The 17,509-nt window shown below is 39.3% G+C and overlaps 1 protein-coding gene across 2 annotated transcripts in view; it reads right to left on the bottom strand.

Annotated features, from left to right (window-relative positions):
• The window catches only part of FER1L6 (fer-1 like family member 6), a 75,289-nt gene that overhangs the window by 26,937 nt on the left and 30,843 nt on the right, over window positions 1-17,509 (bottom strand). For both annotated transcript variants that reach the window (XM_023921482.2, XM_086875661.1), the window contains exons 12-22: window positions 15,937-16,045; window positions 14,019-14,199; window positions 10,944-11,064; window positions 9,577-9,677; window positions 8,814-8,904; window positions 7,886-8,005; window positions 6,669-6,821; window positions 5,163-5,349; window positions 4,493-4,617; window positions 2,407-2,541; window positions 1,718-1,867 (exon numbers count right to left, since the gene is read on the bottom strand). In XM_023921482.2, the coding sequence (XP_023777250.2) occupies window positions 1,718-1,867; window positions 2,407-2,541; window positions 4,493-4,617; window positions 5,163-5,349; window positions 6,669-6,821; window positions 7,886-8,005; window positions 8,814-8,904; window positions 9,577-9,677; window positions 10,944-11,064; window positions 14,019-14,199; window positions 15,937-16,045 (1,473 nt within the window). The remainder of the gene's footprint in view (window positions 1-1,717; window positions 1,868-2,406; window positions 2,542-4,492; window positions 4,618-5,162; window positions 5,350-6,668; window positions 6,822-7,885; window positions 8,006-8,813; window positions 8,905-9,576; window positions 9,678-10,943; window positions 11,065-14,018; window positions 14,200-15,936; window positions 16,046-17,509) is intronic.

Genomic DNA, 17,509 nt, shown 5'->3' on the forward strand with positions numbered 1-17,509 from the left:
TTCATTTAGAAAGGAGAAAGGAGCATTCACTTTGTACACAACACTCCTCAGCTAAACCAAACAGTACCTGCTGATCAGTGTTATCAAGAATTCTATGTCATAGGAAAAGTTATGGGTTCAGAATGAGAATAAATCAGTGATGAGAGAGTTTTTTTTCATTCCTCACACAGAGCACCATCAGGAATCCCTTGATATTGGAAAAAGCCAGCAGCACTTCAGCTCTTGGAGTGCTTTGAGGCCTGGCAGTTTCATTTCATGAAAGGAAATGAAATCTTGAAATCAGAGAACAAAGCGTAACAAACCCTCTGGAATGGAGATAGGATAAAATAAAATTCAATGGGAAAAAAAAGGAAATTTGGAAAAGAAGTGAATACAACAAAATGGATTGGGATGAAATGAAGTGCACTGAAAAGAACCAAAAGTGGCCATAATCATACTGACATCTTGAAATGAGGGAGCAAAGTGAAACTAAGAGAGAGAAGAAAATGATGAAATTAAGTGCTTGGGGAAAATATATATATATATATAATTCTGAAATGAAGTGAAAATATTAAAATGGAATGGGATGACAAGAAGTATTGGAAAATAGACCAAAACTTGCCAAATGGGTAATTGCAAGATTTCATTTCCGTTCCTGAAATGAAGTTGCCAAATTTCTACAGAATTCTTAGGAGTATATTTGAATATATCCCCTAAATCATGTTGCTTCTTTATCCCAAAAGATAATAAACCAAAATATAATATATAACTCTTCTGCTTACCAAAAAGTGAAATCATAGAAAGGTTCCCTCACACCTCTATAATTCTTTAGATTTAAACCATTGACAATCTGTGACTAAGATTTGGCCCAGCCACACTCAGGCTCCTCTCTCAGAAGGAGTTTAGAAAGCAAAAAGATCCTCTCTGCATCTCATGACACAATAGGACAGCTTCTCTAATGAACTTTGTCTGAAGCTCTCACTCTCTCCTGTGACACAACCATAATGAGGAAATATTCCACATGTTGTTATATTTCAGGCTTTCACCAAAAACATAAATAGCTATCATTATTAAAAGCCTGTTTTAGCTGCAAAACATGTTATGAAATTCCACATTTTTCCCATTTCAGATTTCAGAAGAAACTGTTGTAGGTTTTCAGCAGATGGAAGTCACCTTTAACTGGTGGCTCTGCAAATTCCAGTGAAATTGCCTGAAATCCCAGCATGATCAACCCCAGTCCTGCATCTATCAGAACTGAATTTTCCTTTTGTCCTGCAGCTGGAAATCATGTAATGTTTCTTTTAATGTAGTAGGGGTATCTAAAAACTCTGCCTTCCTAATCCACTCCTTATTATTCACCATTTCATTTTTCTAAGAGTGAAAGCAGTATTGGGAGCTTCAAGGCTGGTAGTCAGGGCCATGTGCTACTCCAAGCAGCAGGTCATTGCAATGGCAGTGGGATTTTCAGAGTTTCTCAGGCCAGAGCACAGTTTAGGGCAGGGTCAGTGACAGGCAAAGGAGGCTTACAGCGTGTGAAGGGCTGTCAGTGGTGTGTTTGCGTGCGGGCAGTGGCCCCTGACAAGGTGGAAGGGGTGACAGGAATGGAATGGGAACTATGAGGCCCAATGGCTCCAGCTGCTGCTCCTACTAATTCAATATGGTCATGGACCCTGATGCCATGGCAGCTTTTGTGTGCCCCAGGGTGTAAAAGTGAAATTGTTGAGAAAGTCAAATTTACCTCCAGAAGCTCAAATGCAGCAAGAAGGTCTCCTCCTGAAAGACTTCCACAGTGCACTGGGTGGTAACAAAGTTTTGGTGGTTCATAGTTTTGATGAGCAAGTCTCACCACGGGGGCAGCCACTGTAGACCCAATATATTCTGCCTTACCCTAAATAAAGGAGAGTACAGGGGTCAAATGTATTTGGGTTTCACAATGGTTATAGGAGCCAAGATGATGCAGAGCTTGGTATTTATGAGGAAAAAGCCTTCAGAAGGAAAGGCCAAGGTATGAAGGCAGTGAGGTGTTAGGCAGCTATGAAGAGGAAGAGCTATGAAGAGTATGAAGATACTCTTCAGAGTATCCAGAATTTCTGAGGTCTATATTTAGTCAATGACACTGTATCAGAGTGTGCATGGTCTTCACCCAGACCTAACTACAATATTTACAGCGGCGTTCAAGGCACCTGGGGCAAGATGTTTCTGATTTCTTTGGAAGATTCACTGGGGAAAATACAAGGCCACATCTTTGCAAGGCCATCTAGTGAATCTCAGGGCTGTTCTGAGATGTTAAACTGCAAACCACAGTAACACTGAGCTCTGTTCAGCAAGGTGATCCATTTAAAGCCTATTCAGTGACTAAGCTTTGCTTTCATGCTTGCAATAGGATGTAAGAGCCCAGGTTTTTAGTGAGAAGCATTTTGAGTTTACCACTGCGTCATCATCATACAGCTCGACGACAATCTCCGGTGGGAACTGGGCAATCTCCTCTTTGTCACCATGAAGCACAATGCTGTTGAAAAGCAGTGTCTGGTTCCAGGTAGGGGATAATGTCTGAGAAATGATCTAATGGAAGAGAGGAAATTTTTAATGAGCTGTTTGGTTGAGCGTCCTTCAGCAGGACATGCTCATCTGCTGGTGACCCCCTTTTCCACACCCTGAGCAATGCCATGTCTGAGACACCACATTTTTCAGCAGCTTCTCCCAGCCAGAAGAATATGAATCTTTTGCTTTAAGGGTGGTACCTCCAATTTCTCCATTTCCCTGTTTGTCTCACAAATCCCTAACAAGCATATCATGACAACCAGTCTGTGTAGACAAACTCCAGTATTAGAGGAAAGCTGTTGATTTAGGAAAGCAGGCACATTCCAGTTTTATTTTGCTATTAAAATAAAACTTTTGCCCTAACTGTGGCCAGTTTTCATTTCCCCAGGGCACATTTTTTTAATCTTATTTTTAGTTCTATGTAATGACACTTAACACTTTATGAAAAAAAAGAAGATATTTTCATGAACTGCTCATTAGAAATCAAAAATTTTTAATTAGTTGTAATTTGAATTAGGCAGATGCTTATAGCATTTCATCATAGAGAATGTTTTAACTGTCTAGGCAGAAAATATATTTAACAAAGATAACAGTTAAAGAGGAAAAATGTGCCAACTGCAAAATTACTCAGAACCTGCCATCATTCTTTTGAATGGAAATAAGGTTCTTTACTACCATTTATTGGCACTTGGCTGACAGTCTCAAGAAAATATGCAAGTTATCAGCTGCAGTATTTTGTGCAGGCAGTGAATAAACTCAACACTTCTATGCCTATAAACACCTATTTTTCCTGGGCAAAATTCTACTTTCCAGAATCTTGTGCACCTAGACACTAATTTAATTGGATTCATTCACCACCTTCTATTAGAAGCTAAAATCACATTACAGGAAAAAATCAATTAATAACCCTGAGGCAAAAGTAGCAAAAGCAGGCATTTACAATTTAGAGAAAAAATTTAATTTTTGTCTGCTTTGGCACATGCAACAGAACTTGCCTTATAATAGAATAAAATGTCAAAGAAATTTTAGAATTAATTAAATTAAACCAATCTTCTGCGAAGTTTTAGGGGGAGGGGCTGGATGGGAGGGTTAAATATTTTTTCTGAAGAAAGACTGTATTTGTTGTGAACCACATTTGGCACAGCAAATTCTGTTTGTGGAATGATTGTCAGGATTCCTGCCCAATTTTAACTCCAGGGTAGTTGTAAAGGGCTCAGGTCCCTTGAAAGTCAATCTCCATGTTCTGTGAGGGACTCTCTTCCTTTTCACTTATCCAGGCTGTACTTCAGCTCTTCTTGCTGAAACTCAGTAGAAGTTCCCACTTCTCTCTAGAGGCCTCACAGGAGCCCATTTGATCCCTGGAGTTTCCTGAGGGAGATGCGAGACCATTCCCTCTTGGGCATATTTTAGCAGCCTTTAACTCTCCCACCTCTTTTTTCAGCTCATTTCCATTTTAGCAGTCTAAAACCACCAGTGTGCATTGCCATATTCCATCACAAAGGGCCATGCTGGCTCACATGGCTACAGAAGCCATAGAAAAGTCTCCAATTTGCTCAGTGACTGAATGCATAGGTTAGGGGAAAAGAGAACCACAAGGGTTCATCTTCATACCCACATTTATACCTAGTAATGACAACAGTCCAAATTTAAAACACATAAAGATATGAAGAAAGGTACACTTGCTAGTGTCCCAGTAGTCCCAAATAATCTCATATCTAAGCTAAAAACTAGGACTGCTGCATCTCTTATCAGAGTAGTGGGTAACATGTAAACTTGTTTGCAGTGGACTCTCAGGATCTGCTCCTTAACATCTAACATCTAACTTTTCTTGCTAGGTACCTCCTTGCAAAACCAAGCTTTTCCCTTTTCATAGCTTAATTGTTAAAAAAAAACAAAAAAACAAACCCAGAAAATAGGAGTTTTCAAGTTTTCACTGACCAAAAGAGTCTTTACCTTTAAAAAAAGAACTTACCTTTGTGGTCTGGCAGCGTGATGTGAAAGTAACTTTTGCAAAGGGATCAGAAAGCCCAGTGCTGTCAGCGGCAATGAGACCCCTGGCCTGATACATGTGGGCTCTCAGCTGGAAGAGGTGCGGGGCTACATCATGGCAGAGAAAACAGCAACATCAGCTCCATGGAAACAGAGCAGCACACGGGTAGGAGGGGAGGATTCATCAGCTGCTCTCCAACCAGGATCTGACAAGGGGAACTGTTGCTAGTGCTGTCTCACTAAAGAAACATCTGAGACACTCAGAAGTTGTGCAAGGCATCTGAATTCACTTAAAATCAATCATGTAGGTCTCTACTTCAAGGCTATTAAGTGCCATTTTTTATCTCCCATCACTCTTTTATCTACGACATGTTCTATGCATCATCAGGAGAACTGAGGGATGCTTCCCCTAAAAGGAGGCAGATCCATGGGACTGGGAATAGAAAATGCAAGCTAACAAGTTTTTCTTTCCCTTACATTTACAAAGTGTCAGCGGCAAAACTGATGGCTGGCAAAGAAACCAGCCTTTTCTGATGAGAAGAAGCAAAGCCATTATGATCTTAGAACAGTTACTTTATATAGCCACACTCTGAACTGGAGTTTTTGGGGCCATTTCTCTTAATTGTTAATAGAGAGAAGAAAGAGTGCCTTACTTTTATACAGCAGGCAAGCAGGTGAGGGTAGCACACTGTGCCCTGAGTTGCTGTTAGATGGTAATTCAATCTCATATCCTACAGGCAAATTCTCCATGGCACTGTGGGCATAGCTGATAGGTCCAAGCCATAGGTAGATGTCCACCTTTGCCTGCACAGTCCAGCCAAGAGGGCGCTTGCCTGGGAGCTGAAAAAAAACCACATCACCAACAAGCTCAAGAGACATGGCTGGGTGCTGAGTCTTACCAAGCCAGAGTAAAATAAAGAGGCATTCTCTCAGCTGGTATACTGATAAATGAAATTTCTCCTTAGTGAGTGGCCCCGAGACCCATTTAGCGCAAGAAATTTCTGTGACTCTTTGGGAAGGAATTAGCAGTTTGCTCAACTAACAGTCTATGTAAACTGTATATTGCCTAATATGCAGATATTTGTGCAGGTTATCTTACAGCTGCATAAGTGCTATCTTATACCCTACTTTGCCCAGACTTCAACCCACTTTCCATTTCATGCAGTTTTGCTGGTCTCCAGTAGTTAGTCCCATGTATTACTAAAAATATTACTTCATTGGGCAGTTCAGAAAAAATTTCCACTATAAAATGTTACTAGTCTTGACCTATTACTTCTTTTTCTTCCATCCACTTCATCTAGATCTGCGAAGTTCAGAGTTTAATATTGTCTGTTCCTAAGATAAGTCTTGATACTGAGGGGGCTGGGTAGTTGATTGTGGAATACTTTATTTCATGCATGCAAACAGTACTTTGCTTAACAAGTACCTATGGCAAGTATCTCGGGATCTTAGATGTTTTTATCTGCTCTTTAGCTGTGCTTTATGGGAATATTCCCAGAAATCCAAGGTGAAAAACCACTGAAAAGTCATTATATGAAATTACTGTTGTCTGGAATATTTGGGTTTTTCCTGATGGTCACAGTAATAATTACATTGCACTATTTCCCACTGTAGGTACTACTGGTCACACTGCCTTTGTAGGAGTACATCCACTAGGGCTTTCCTGCAATATGAATAATCCCGTAACAGTATTTTGGACATATATTGTGCAAACTTAAGCATGTTTTAAATAGAAAGTATAAATAATTCCTGTATTACCCCTGAACACCTAGGTTTCCTTGCTGAGTTGCTGAGTGATGATCTCTCATCATTCTCCACCCAGACCTTCATGTGCTGCATTCTGATATTTTTTCCAGCAAAGAGGCTGTACTTTTTTTCTATTTGTTTATGCATACAGGCATTGATAAACAATGTTCTATACTTGCCAGAACAAATAGTGAGGGAATTAATTACTCATACATCAAAAGTCTGCCAATGATAGAGTGCTTAAAGAATGACAAGTCTAAATGTAAGAAGCAAATATTAATAAATGGGGGATACAAATCTGTACGTATTTTCATATTACAAAAATTAATCTGTAAAATACTATCCCTGGAAGAAATCTGAATACCAAATGCTCCCCAGGCATTACCTGTGTTTGTAGTGTGCCACAGACTTACTTTCAGGAAATGAGTTTTAATCTTCCCACAGTCCTTGCCTCTCTGTTCTTTCGCTGGGGAGTAGAGTATGTTTTTTGCTGGCACTCTTGCATATGCAACTCTTTTGTTGTTGCTGATCATCCAGATGAACACATCAGGCACTGTATTCTGTGGCTGTTAAATGAGGCATATATTGAAGTAAAACTGAGTTCCTTCTATGAACCACCACTATCATATTTTTTTGAAACACTCTTACTAAGAGCTGATGCCCTCACAGCTCCTGTAGAGCAGCAGATGTGCCCCTGAACCAAACGAGGCTGTCACTTCATGCTTTGCAGTCCACACCTCAATTTCTAATTACAGCTGAAGGTATAGACCTTTGTAGAGTGATTGAGGAGCACCCACTTCATAAGTAATTTTAGGAGAAACTAAAGGATCTGGGTATGGCTCTGTCCCAGGGAATAAGTTAACCACAGACCACATAAGTAACTACCATGGAAATACCATCAATTTCATCTATACCAGCAAATCAAAAAGGACCAGGAGCAACTCAAACGCTGGAATATGATCATCTTTTCTTCTTGTGATGAAGCTCAGTGAGACTGCCTTGCCTTGTTCCAGATAATGTTTCTCCAAGCAAAGCTTCAGTGTGGTTTGAAAAAAGACCAGCCCAGGGGCTGTTCCCTGAAGGAACTGTTAGCAGGGTCACTCAGTTTTAGGAAGAAAGAGAATTTGTGTGTAGGATGCAAACCATGCCACTGTACCACTTGCTCTCTTAGCCAGGGAATAGCCATGGGTTGCTAGCACAGGCAGCTCTCAGAGGCACAGCTTTCCAGTGGCTGGATTTTGGCCCAACAAAATATATCAATTATTCTGTTATTCTCAGGCTGAATAATATAGGCATCCCAAGGTCATACCAGTCCAAATCCATACAGGTGTCCATACGGGTGGAGGCATGAGTTCATATCAGAAAGTTGGCTTCTTCAAGCCACCAGGTATGGGATGAACTTATTGAAAAAAATATATCTGTGGTACATCCTCTCCATACCACACAGCCCAACCTGTTTTTTCTTACCCTGGTTTAATAACAGCTCCATTTAATGCAAAAGAGAATAAGGTCCAGATATCTAAAGGAGAACTCTTTGGATAACCAAGCCAGAAGTTATTCTTCACATGGGATTATGAAAATCAAAGACAAGTCTTGGATTTTAAATTTTTCTGAATTCTGTGTGGATTACCTCATCAACTAAGAATCGAATTTTATCTATAAAACTCTGAGTTTCACGAATCATTTCATCCAGTGGCATCTTCTTTTTCTGCTGCTCAACGATTCCCTTGGCATCACTGGACATTGCTTCCTGTAGTGAGGAAAGACAATATATTATTTTCATCTGTTATCAAGTAGTTTGAACTGGAAGAGAAACAGTCTTTGATTCAAGTTGAAAAGAGAAGATGGGAGATATTTTGTTCAATGTTTCTTTGTCACAACAGAAACTGATTAACTCTTTGGAGCTGGACAACATAAAAATTGAATGTCCCCCATTTTGTCTTTGTTTGTCTGTATACTGCATGAATGGAAGTCCCAAAAAACATGTGATTGCCAGCATGTGATTGTCGCCTTGTGATTGCCAAGGAACTACCAGTCCTTGATCTTGACAGAAGGCACAATCTTTTGTGGTACAAACAGTAAAAAAAGGTAATAAATATTCAGATGACTTCCACCCAGTTTGGTATCTTCTCACTGGTTCTCTGGAGGAGATTATTAGATCCATGAATATCAAAGGCCAGACTTTACTAGTCCTGAAGTTCAGCACCACCACAGTCATTAGACGCCTGGCAGCAGTGTTAATTTGGTGCTTTTCCACTGAATTCAGCATCATTCCATTTTAAGATGCATGGACAAGAAAAATAATCTCATTATTGTAATGCTTTATTGGTATTTAAAAACATCATCTGCTTCATTTTAGCATATCTGACAACTCTTTATTAAGCACAGTGAGATTTATTAAAATAAATGCTCATGGGTGCTATATTAATATGAATTACAAAGAATTCCCAGATGATGCAATCAAATAGAAAAAAAAAAATAGAAAAAAACCCAAACAAGCAGTGTGCTTTCAGTAATCATCACTGCATCAGTACTTATAGGAAAAGAACAGCACATACCAGCTCTTGCTTGAACAGCATGAGCCTCTTTTTGTCCAAAGCAGTGTAGTTCAACCCTTTGGGCTTCTTTTCAGCAATGACCATGAATGCCCTAGGACACAGGAATAACAGGGGTTTTGAATCTGTTATTTTTTTAATGTGAGAACACTAATGTGCTAAAATACATTGGAATGTTCTGTGTCTGCTGCGATACCTAACCAGAAGACAAAGACACTGAAAATTTCTAAAATATTATGTACCTATAAGATTCAAGGAATAGAGTCCAAAACCTCTGCACCATGCTTCACAGAAATGGGTTCATAATATCTAGAAATAAGGGGTTATATCTATTTTGAGCCAAATCATGTCATTTGAAACAGAGCCCACTGGATCTATACCAATATGTGGCATCCTTTGTTTTTACATTAACCTTCGTTGGTTTTTGGTTTTTTTCTTTACAGTGTATCTATTGCTCACTTTGTTTAATCCTATGTATCACATATACAACATCTTTTTGGAGTTCTGAGAGCCAACATAATATGGCAATGATTAGCAGTCATCTATTGTCAATACTGGATATAGAAATTAACAATAAATATTTTCTCTGTCTAAATTGAAACTGCAATTTGGAAAGGTCTTTGCTTTTACAGCAAAATAAATAAAATATATATCTCTGTAGGTTTACTATACTTTTTTAAAATTATCACCAGTTTCCTTGTCTAGTCTTGAATTTGTAGCCAACATTAAATTTGATTTTCTGTATGCATCTAATAAATGTTATTACCTGCTTTGATTGATAAAACCATTTAGGGTCTTCTTCATTTTCTCCTCAGCTGCAGTCTCTGAAACCTTGATCAAGTCCTTTACTTGCTCTAATGATTCTTCCTATGAAAAACACATGAGAAAGCCATTATGCACAGGAGAGCACTTTGTCATTCTGTCTGTGTAACAGTACCATTTATGACTAGCAGGAATGAGGGAGGCGATTTTATGGCCTGACAGAAAGAACCTTTGATATATCATTATACTTGAAGTGCACAGAGAAAAGACTTCAGCAGCATGATATATTTTGACCTTTTCCCAGTCTTTCTAATTACTTTTTCAAGCTATTACTTCTTGAAGCAACTTTGTATTCTTACTTCTTTGAGGAAGATCAATAATTTGGAAACATTAGCCACTAGGTAGGAGTAAAAAAAATAGTTCTTGGTTATGTTTCTAAGCCTCCTGCTTAACTTCAGCAAGTTTCTGGAGTTAACATCTTAAACTTCAGTGGTCACTTGAATCATATGTAAGGTCCATCACAAAACCTACTGTTATCCATGAGGAATGGAGTCTGTTCTTAAAAACTAAAATAAATATCTGGATTTTCAGCAAAGCCTGTGACTGTTTGGGTGTGCTGACAAACATCTCTCCACATACATATGTTCAGATGTTTAATATTCAAATACCCGAATTCAAAATGTTTGGTTATAAGTCAGTCTTCTCCTGATACAGCCTTGCATCTGTATGACTTCAGCGTTGTTGCTCATGAGATATATAGGGATAAATGAGGGATGAATCAGACTCTTAATCCAAGTGCCCCACATTAAAATATTCAACACTAGGAGTCACTTTAAAAAAAACAAACAACAAAACCTACTTTCTTGGGACCACTGATAGTCACCTTTAAACAAAGGTAGAAAAAACAGTCATTATGGGAAAACACTGTGACTAGGACATTGGAGTGACTGCCCATGAGATGATAAATCATTCTGTGTCTATCAATGATTTAGGAAAACTAAGAGCAAATATTGTCCTTTAATGAGTGCCCAGTATAAACATATGGCAAGAAGGCATTAGAGGAAGAGCCGTAGGAGACAAAATTACTCTGTATCGCATAATTTAATTGTTTGAATGTTTTTACAAAGAATAAAACATTGCTGAGGAAGGAAGGCAGACCTATGGCAAAAAAAAATAGTTGTGGTTGGGAATACTTGAGCAGCTCTAACAGTTCAAAGCAATTTGGTGGAAAGAAAAAGGAAAATATTTTTATCAACTGCTTTCTCACAAAATGAACAAGGAATGCAGCTGGGGGAAATATTGAAGGTCTGATGGCCTCTCACTGCTATATTTTGCCGAATACATGAGCGTGGGAGGATGGCTGCCCCTTACCAGGTGATCTGCCATTTTCTCAAGGGTGTTGGAAGAGTACAGCCGAAAGGTTTGGTTGCCCCAGTAGCTCCTTACACAGATACAGGGCTTCCTCTCATCATATGGCAGGTACTGGTAGTTCCTGTGAAAACAAGGTAGGGAGCAGATCATGAAGGTGACAGAGCAGTTCAAGAGGGGGAAGAGCAAAGACAAGTTGTTTGGGGCTCTCACAGCATAGAAAACTGTAGACACAACAGGATGTGTTCTCATGTGCTAACAAGTAAATCTTGGAAAGGACAAACACAAAAATCACTTATTCTTGCAGTGAGATCCCTGAAGAGAAAAAACAGTCAGTGGATCTAATTTCAGTGCTTTCCAGGGTGGGAGAAAAGCCAGATAAAAAGGCTTGCAGAGAAGCTCTGAAATACTATTAACGGTGGTAAACTACAAGGAAAAAAGAAGCAAAGATTAATACCTGATCACATCTTCAAAAGCAATGGTTCCACACACTGCACAGTGGGAGAGGCATGGCAGAGTCTTAATACCACATTAATTTCACAAGAAGCCCTTTCTCAGAGTTTGTGGAGACTGAGATTCCCTGGCAGAAACTGATCTGCAAAGCCTGCTTAGTAGAAGTAATATCAAACTCATAATAACTCAGTGATAAAATGCATCCACCGCTCTTGCTTATAGCACTTCTGAGCTTAAGTCCAAGTTTTCATATTGAACCTTCTTGTAACTCTGCTTTCTTTGTGTGTTCAGCTGCATGAGTGACTTGCACTGAAAAAAGTGAGCAGGAGGCCAGCATAACTGGAGTCTGCAGACCTGCCCCAAAGCTGATGTTTTGATTTGATCTGTAATAGGTACTATGTGAAGTCCATGTACCTGATAAGCACATTGTCCTCCTTTAAATACTACAGCCTTATGAAACTTAATTGCTCAGCCACACTGGATTTAAAAATAGAGGTCTCCTCATTTTCCTTATCAGTGGTGGGACAGTGGAGATCTTTTTAATGTGTATGAACCACTGCAAAGCACTTCATGTTCTTCTGGCCATGGCTCTAATGGCCTTAGATAGTCTCAGTGATTTCAGAACTGGCCACAGGTGGTAGATCACCAAGCCAAGACCATGGAAACCAAATCACTTTTTGCTCTTGAGTGCCATATCAATGACTCCAAACTTCCACACATCCCTAAGAGGGGATCATCATAAACCTTTATGAGTTTATTTTTCCATTTAAAAAGATTAATAGCTTCTCTATAACTTCATTTTACTGCCCTATGTGATATCAAAAGAGAGAGAATTTTCCGTTTACTTTCTCCTCCATAACCTACAACAAGGTGAGGATTACCCATTGAATTTGGTGCACAGCAGAACTACCTTGGGTGTCACTAATTTTGGTGCTTTCAGAAGAGAAAAAAATAATTTAACCATCTCCCAGGGCCTGAACATCTTAATCTGAAATTCATAGAGCTTATGAGCCTTTTAATTGGATTTACTAAGAAGAGTATATAGCCGCAAAAAAATTCAAAATGGAAAACTGAATTCTGTTATTCTCACTATTACAATTTTGAGGAATCACTTTTTCAGTTTTAGCTTAGCCTTAGTTTAAGTTCTGACATAAATGTGGAAAATTCCTGGCAGTTTCATGGTGTCTGCTTTAGAAGTCTTATTGCTCTGCCTGTTCCTTTAATTAGTTAGTAGTTTTAATCTCCAAAATATATGCTTCGTTTTGTTTTCCATTGTTCATTTATGAATCTAAAATGCAGTTTATCTAAACTACTGGATATCTCAGTAAGTACTTATTCATACTAAAAATATCCAGTGGTGAGACCAACCAAGATGCCATTATGAGAAAACAGTGCAAAACTCATCAATTGTTATCTGTGGCTGACCAAATTGTTTTAAATAGCACAGGAGGGAACAAAAGATGCAGCTTTCTACATAAATTTGAGGAAAAGGGATCTTTAATGAGAGAAAACTTTATTAATACTGGACACATCCAAGAAGAAAATAGCTGATTTGAAGAATGATTAATTCTTTTAAAATGGTTCTTTAAATCTTAATTCTTGTTAAGGAAAAACAAAAAAATCCCAGCTTCTCTCACATAAGATAATAACTCTCTGCATGTACCCAAATTTGCCGTTCTGGTAACAAAGAAAGGCAACTGTCTTTCTATCAGTCATTGGGGGGTTTTCCCCCTCTTTTTTTATTTGCTGCAAAACCAGAATTTTTACCATGATATTTTCATTCTTTTTTTCTTTCTCTAGCTCTCATTCAATCTAAGTGAGCCATTGAGTGCAGAAATGAATAGAAGTGCTTTTTAAATTTAGCAACATCCAGAAACCAAACAGATCCAGGTTGATATTTTCCTCCTGGTCCTTATACTGTAGACTGCTTGGCCTTCTAAAGCAAGAAGTACCATCTAGTCTTGGCAGTCACCAATATTGGGGATTGTTCTACCTACCAAAACAACAAAGAAAATATTTCCTTTTAATAGCATCTTTCAAATGAATTAAACCTTTAGAATTCTGTTTATAAGCAAAGTTATTTCAAAGAACTATCCTGCATATTTTCATCCATTGCTCTATTTTTTACTCAATGACTATTTCCTCCTACCTCTGTTACTACTTGCTATTTAAGTCTGTATCTGCCATTATTAGCTCTAGAAAGTGTTCTGGAAGGTGTCTGCCTTGACCAGATTTCAACACTTCATGTGTGACATCGTGCTTTTGGAGCTGGACTGGCTGGGTGTTACTTGTGATCACAGAGTGGGACCCTAAACCAGGGATGGCACTGGAGAAATTGCATTTTGCTGTAGCTTTCCAATGTGTAGCTGGTGTAACACACAACATTTTCAGAAAGAGTTCAAGAGCCCATGAGGCCAAGATCACATGTATTTAAAATAGCTCAGAGCTTGTTTTCTTCAGCAAAGACGAGAAAATTTACTGTTGTGAAAGGTGTAATTGAGAACCTGAAAGCCTCCATTTCACACAAACTCTTTAATGCTGCCAGGGTTCATCAATGAGTCCCACAGGATTATAAAATAAGAACCAGAGTCCTACATAATAAGGTTTTGAAAAACAGATCCTCACCTGTTCCCACCTGTGATCAGTGGCTTCTCAGGGGGTGTGGTAGATATCAGGGGTACTCCAAGGTCATGAGAAATGTCACCTTCCCCCTCATGCAGAAGGCTTTCTTCTGCTTCTCCATTATGTGTCTTCTTTTTCCCTCCAGCTCCTCCTGACACCCCATCAGTAATACTTCCAAAGTTACCTGGAGACCCAGGGTTACAGGAGATGTCTAACTTGGAGGTGGTAAACATGAATGAGGTTTTAAGAAAAGAAAATGGCCAGTCATACCAGTGGGAAAATTTGTAAATTTAGTTGTTTTAGCCACAGAATCATTCATAAAGGTTGTGACAGGTTATGTTTGTCCCTGGAATGGACAACCTTCAGGTTCTAGAGGAGTGATGTGAACATCACTTACTGATGTGATCCTCTGATTTCTGGCCCAAGGACCTTCAGTTTTGCTAAAGAAATTCAGAAACCAAAGCAATACTGTTGTTGATATTTCTATACTCAGGAGCCCTGATATGGGATTGATTCACACAGAAAATGTGTGTCTTCTTCACAACATATGGATGACCATTTCAAAGTCTGATCTCAGAAGTGATAAACTCTTTTTCAGACAAGTAAATTTTGCATATTGGGGTTGCAGAGTTAGTAATAACAATGCTTTGAGGCTCCAGCTTCAAGGCTAATGCCAGACAATTCTGCTAATGATATAATCATATTCCCTAAAAGGATTTTGCCTTAAAGGGCAGTTATCAGCTCTGGGAAAGAGGTACATCCATCAAACTGATAATTACAGATTTTAAAAAAGACAGAGAGAAAACATTCTCTGCAGGAGAAGAATGTGCTGAATCACCCCATATAACATCCTGATCCGCATTTTTGGTTCATCCTTTCCTGTAAATAATGACAGCTTGCCAATTTTGCATCCAAATTTCGGCTACACAGGTGGCTAATAGATATCTAGGTCCAGAATTCAGAGCCAGATTAATCTTTAGTATTAATTCTGACGAGAATCACTACCATTTCCTGCCCATCTATTTAAATTAGTTTCTTGTCATTCTCAGCTCAGCTTCCTGCTAAGTTTCAGCAGGAATCAGCATCACTCATTGATTCCCTGTTTTTCACAGCACCTCTCTCTGCACACAAGGCCTTACAGCTGAGCACAGCCATGGACATGAGCACAGAGACTGGAAGTGCCAGGATGCTACTGTGCACCTGGACCCTTGGTGGGTCTGGTAAGGAGATAATCAAATCCCTGCAAGGGAAATGAGACCAATTCAGGCTTCTCTCTTAAGAGAAAATAGTTCTGCTTTGAAAATATGCATTCAATGTTCATGCAAATATCCTCATTTTCTCTTTGGTCTGCTTCCAGGGATGATTTAGCTGCACAATGTGGAGCTCATGGGGTATGGTCCTGCTTTCCCCTGGAAGAGGAAAGGACTTACCAGGAGGATGTTAGGACAAGGTGGTGCCTGCAATTTGTGTCCTGGCTGTACATCACCCCCTGCCACACTCACAGACCCACAGGTAACTCAGTGGAGTTGGCCAAGACAGTGGACAGGGATCATCCCCCACAAAGGGCTCCCTCACAGCCAGGGACAGACTGCAATGGACATCACAGAATGAACTCTGCCTGAAGTAAATTATCTGAGTTTGATCTCTCAAGTGATGAAGAGGGTAAATACTGACTAAGTTGCTGTACGTACAGGAGGAGAGAATTTGTATTAAAATTGGGCATTTGGGGAGTAAGAGAGATAGGGATCATTATGCCCAGCTTGACTGTTACCCAGAGAAATGATAATCAGGGTTTAACTCAAATGTAAGCTCTACTCTGAAGCTGATTCCTGAGCCCTGAGACACCCCGGTCAGGAACATCTATCATCCCCTTGCTCCTGAGGCTCCCTCTCTCCTTTGGATAAGACCTTAACACACTTACCAACAGAAACCTCAAAGGTTATTGGCTTGTCCCCAAACTTCCTATCAATCATTGTGGCTTCAAAAAATGTCCCGAAGAGAAGGAATTCCTCCATTTTCTCTTCATAGATCTATTGGAGAAGAAGGAGGAAAATGTCAACATATGTTTTGCCTTCTACTACTTTTTGCAGCACAAAGGGAAAGTGGAATGGTCTTTTGTTGAATTTTAAGGCTCTTTTAGGCTCTGTTTACATCTGTTGGAGACCTAGCATCTGCTTCTGCCTGGCATGGATCTCAGTCAAGGAGGGCCAGCTAACACTTCTGATGCTCTTGGTCATTAACAAAACAAGATACTAACACCAGGCCAAAGTTATTAACAAGCTATTAACCCCAAGCCAAGACTAAACTCGAAGGAGATATACTTTATAGTTTGAGTTCTCCCCAAATTTACACCCCAACTGTCCCAATCCTCCCATCCAAACCCTTCTCATTTCACACCTGCAAACTGAGTCCCATTAGGCAAGATCAGCACTAGTTCTGCAATGTGAGTGAGGCAATGAATAAAACATCAGCTCTACATGAATATTTGTTTCCTTGAGTTCTGCAAAGCAGAAACAGTTTTTGACACAGCCTATGATCTCTTCATTTTGAAAAACCTCTGCTATACACAGCAAAAGATCATAAGTCTTCAGTGAAATGATTAGCACCATAATATATCAAAGTCAACAACTCAAACAGATTGCAGCTCCAGAGTAACTTTAGCTTTTTATACTTTCCCAGTATGAAGCCCAGAGAAAAGAGTATCTAATAAAGCCAAGGCTCAGAGACTATGACACATGCATCTATCTCCTATTATAAAGAAAACAAATTTTAATATCTTCTTGCTGTTGGAATAGGCCAGTTAAGTTGTGCTGTGGGGATGGATATTTGCCTCTGTTGTCTCAGAGGCTCTATGAAACACTTTTTGCATTATTGGGAATGTCTCCAGTTCCCGCTTTTCCTTTCAGAGAGTTGTAATACAATTACTGCCTACTGTAGCATGAAGTATTGCTGAATGTCAAAACTGAAAGAATATCAATTATCACTGTACCATGCTGTTGCCTTTTATTCATTCTCTATTTGAAACTGAGAAACAGAAGCTGGAAATAAATCCTTATTATTACTATTAATGTTTGTTGGTGGGTGTTACAGCAGGGTTTGTTTCTCTGCCTGGGGTATTTAGCCAGGCCCAAGACCATAGTGTCTGAACTACTCATAACAATGGATTTCCTGCATATAAAGAAAAATTTATATGGAAATAAATGTCTTTGAATATCACCTCTATTTGTCGTCAGAGAAGAACTGAAGGACAGGGGTAATTTACAACTATATGAGTAAATAAAGTAAAAGCAGAGTACAAGTTCACACAACTGGCTTGCAATTACCCATGCCAGTTCTCTGCTGACACGCTCCTTGACCCTCTCCAGCCAGCCCTCAGGCCAGAAATGCCAGGGCACAGGCCAAGGAAGTTGGTACTTCTCAAGGCTAGGCCTCAAGACCAAAGAACAATTGCTCCTCTCCTACTTACTTGTAGAGATGGAGTGGAAAGACCAAGA

Source organism: Cyanistes caeruleus, chromosome 1 (assembly GCF_971803275.1).
Source record: "Cyanistes caeruleus chromosome 1, bCyaCae1.hap1.1, whole genome shotgun sequence".
Classification (NCBI taxonomy): Eukaryota; Metazoa; Chordata; class Aves; order Passeriformes; family Paridae; genus Cyanistes; species Cyanistes caeruleus.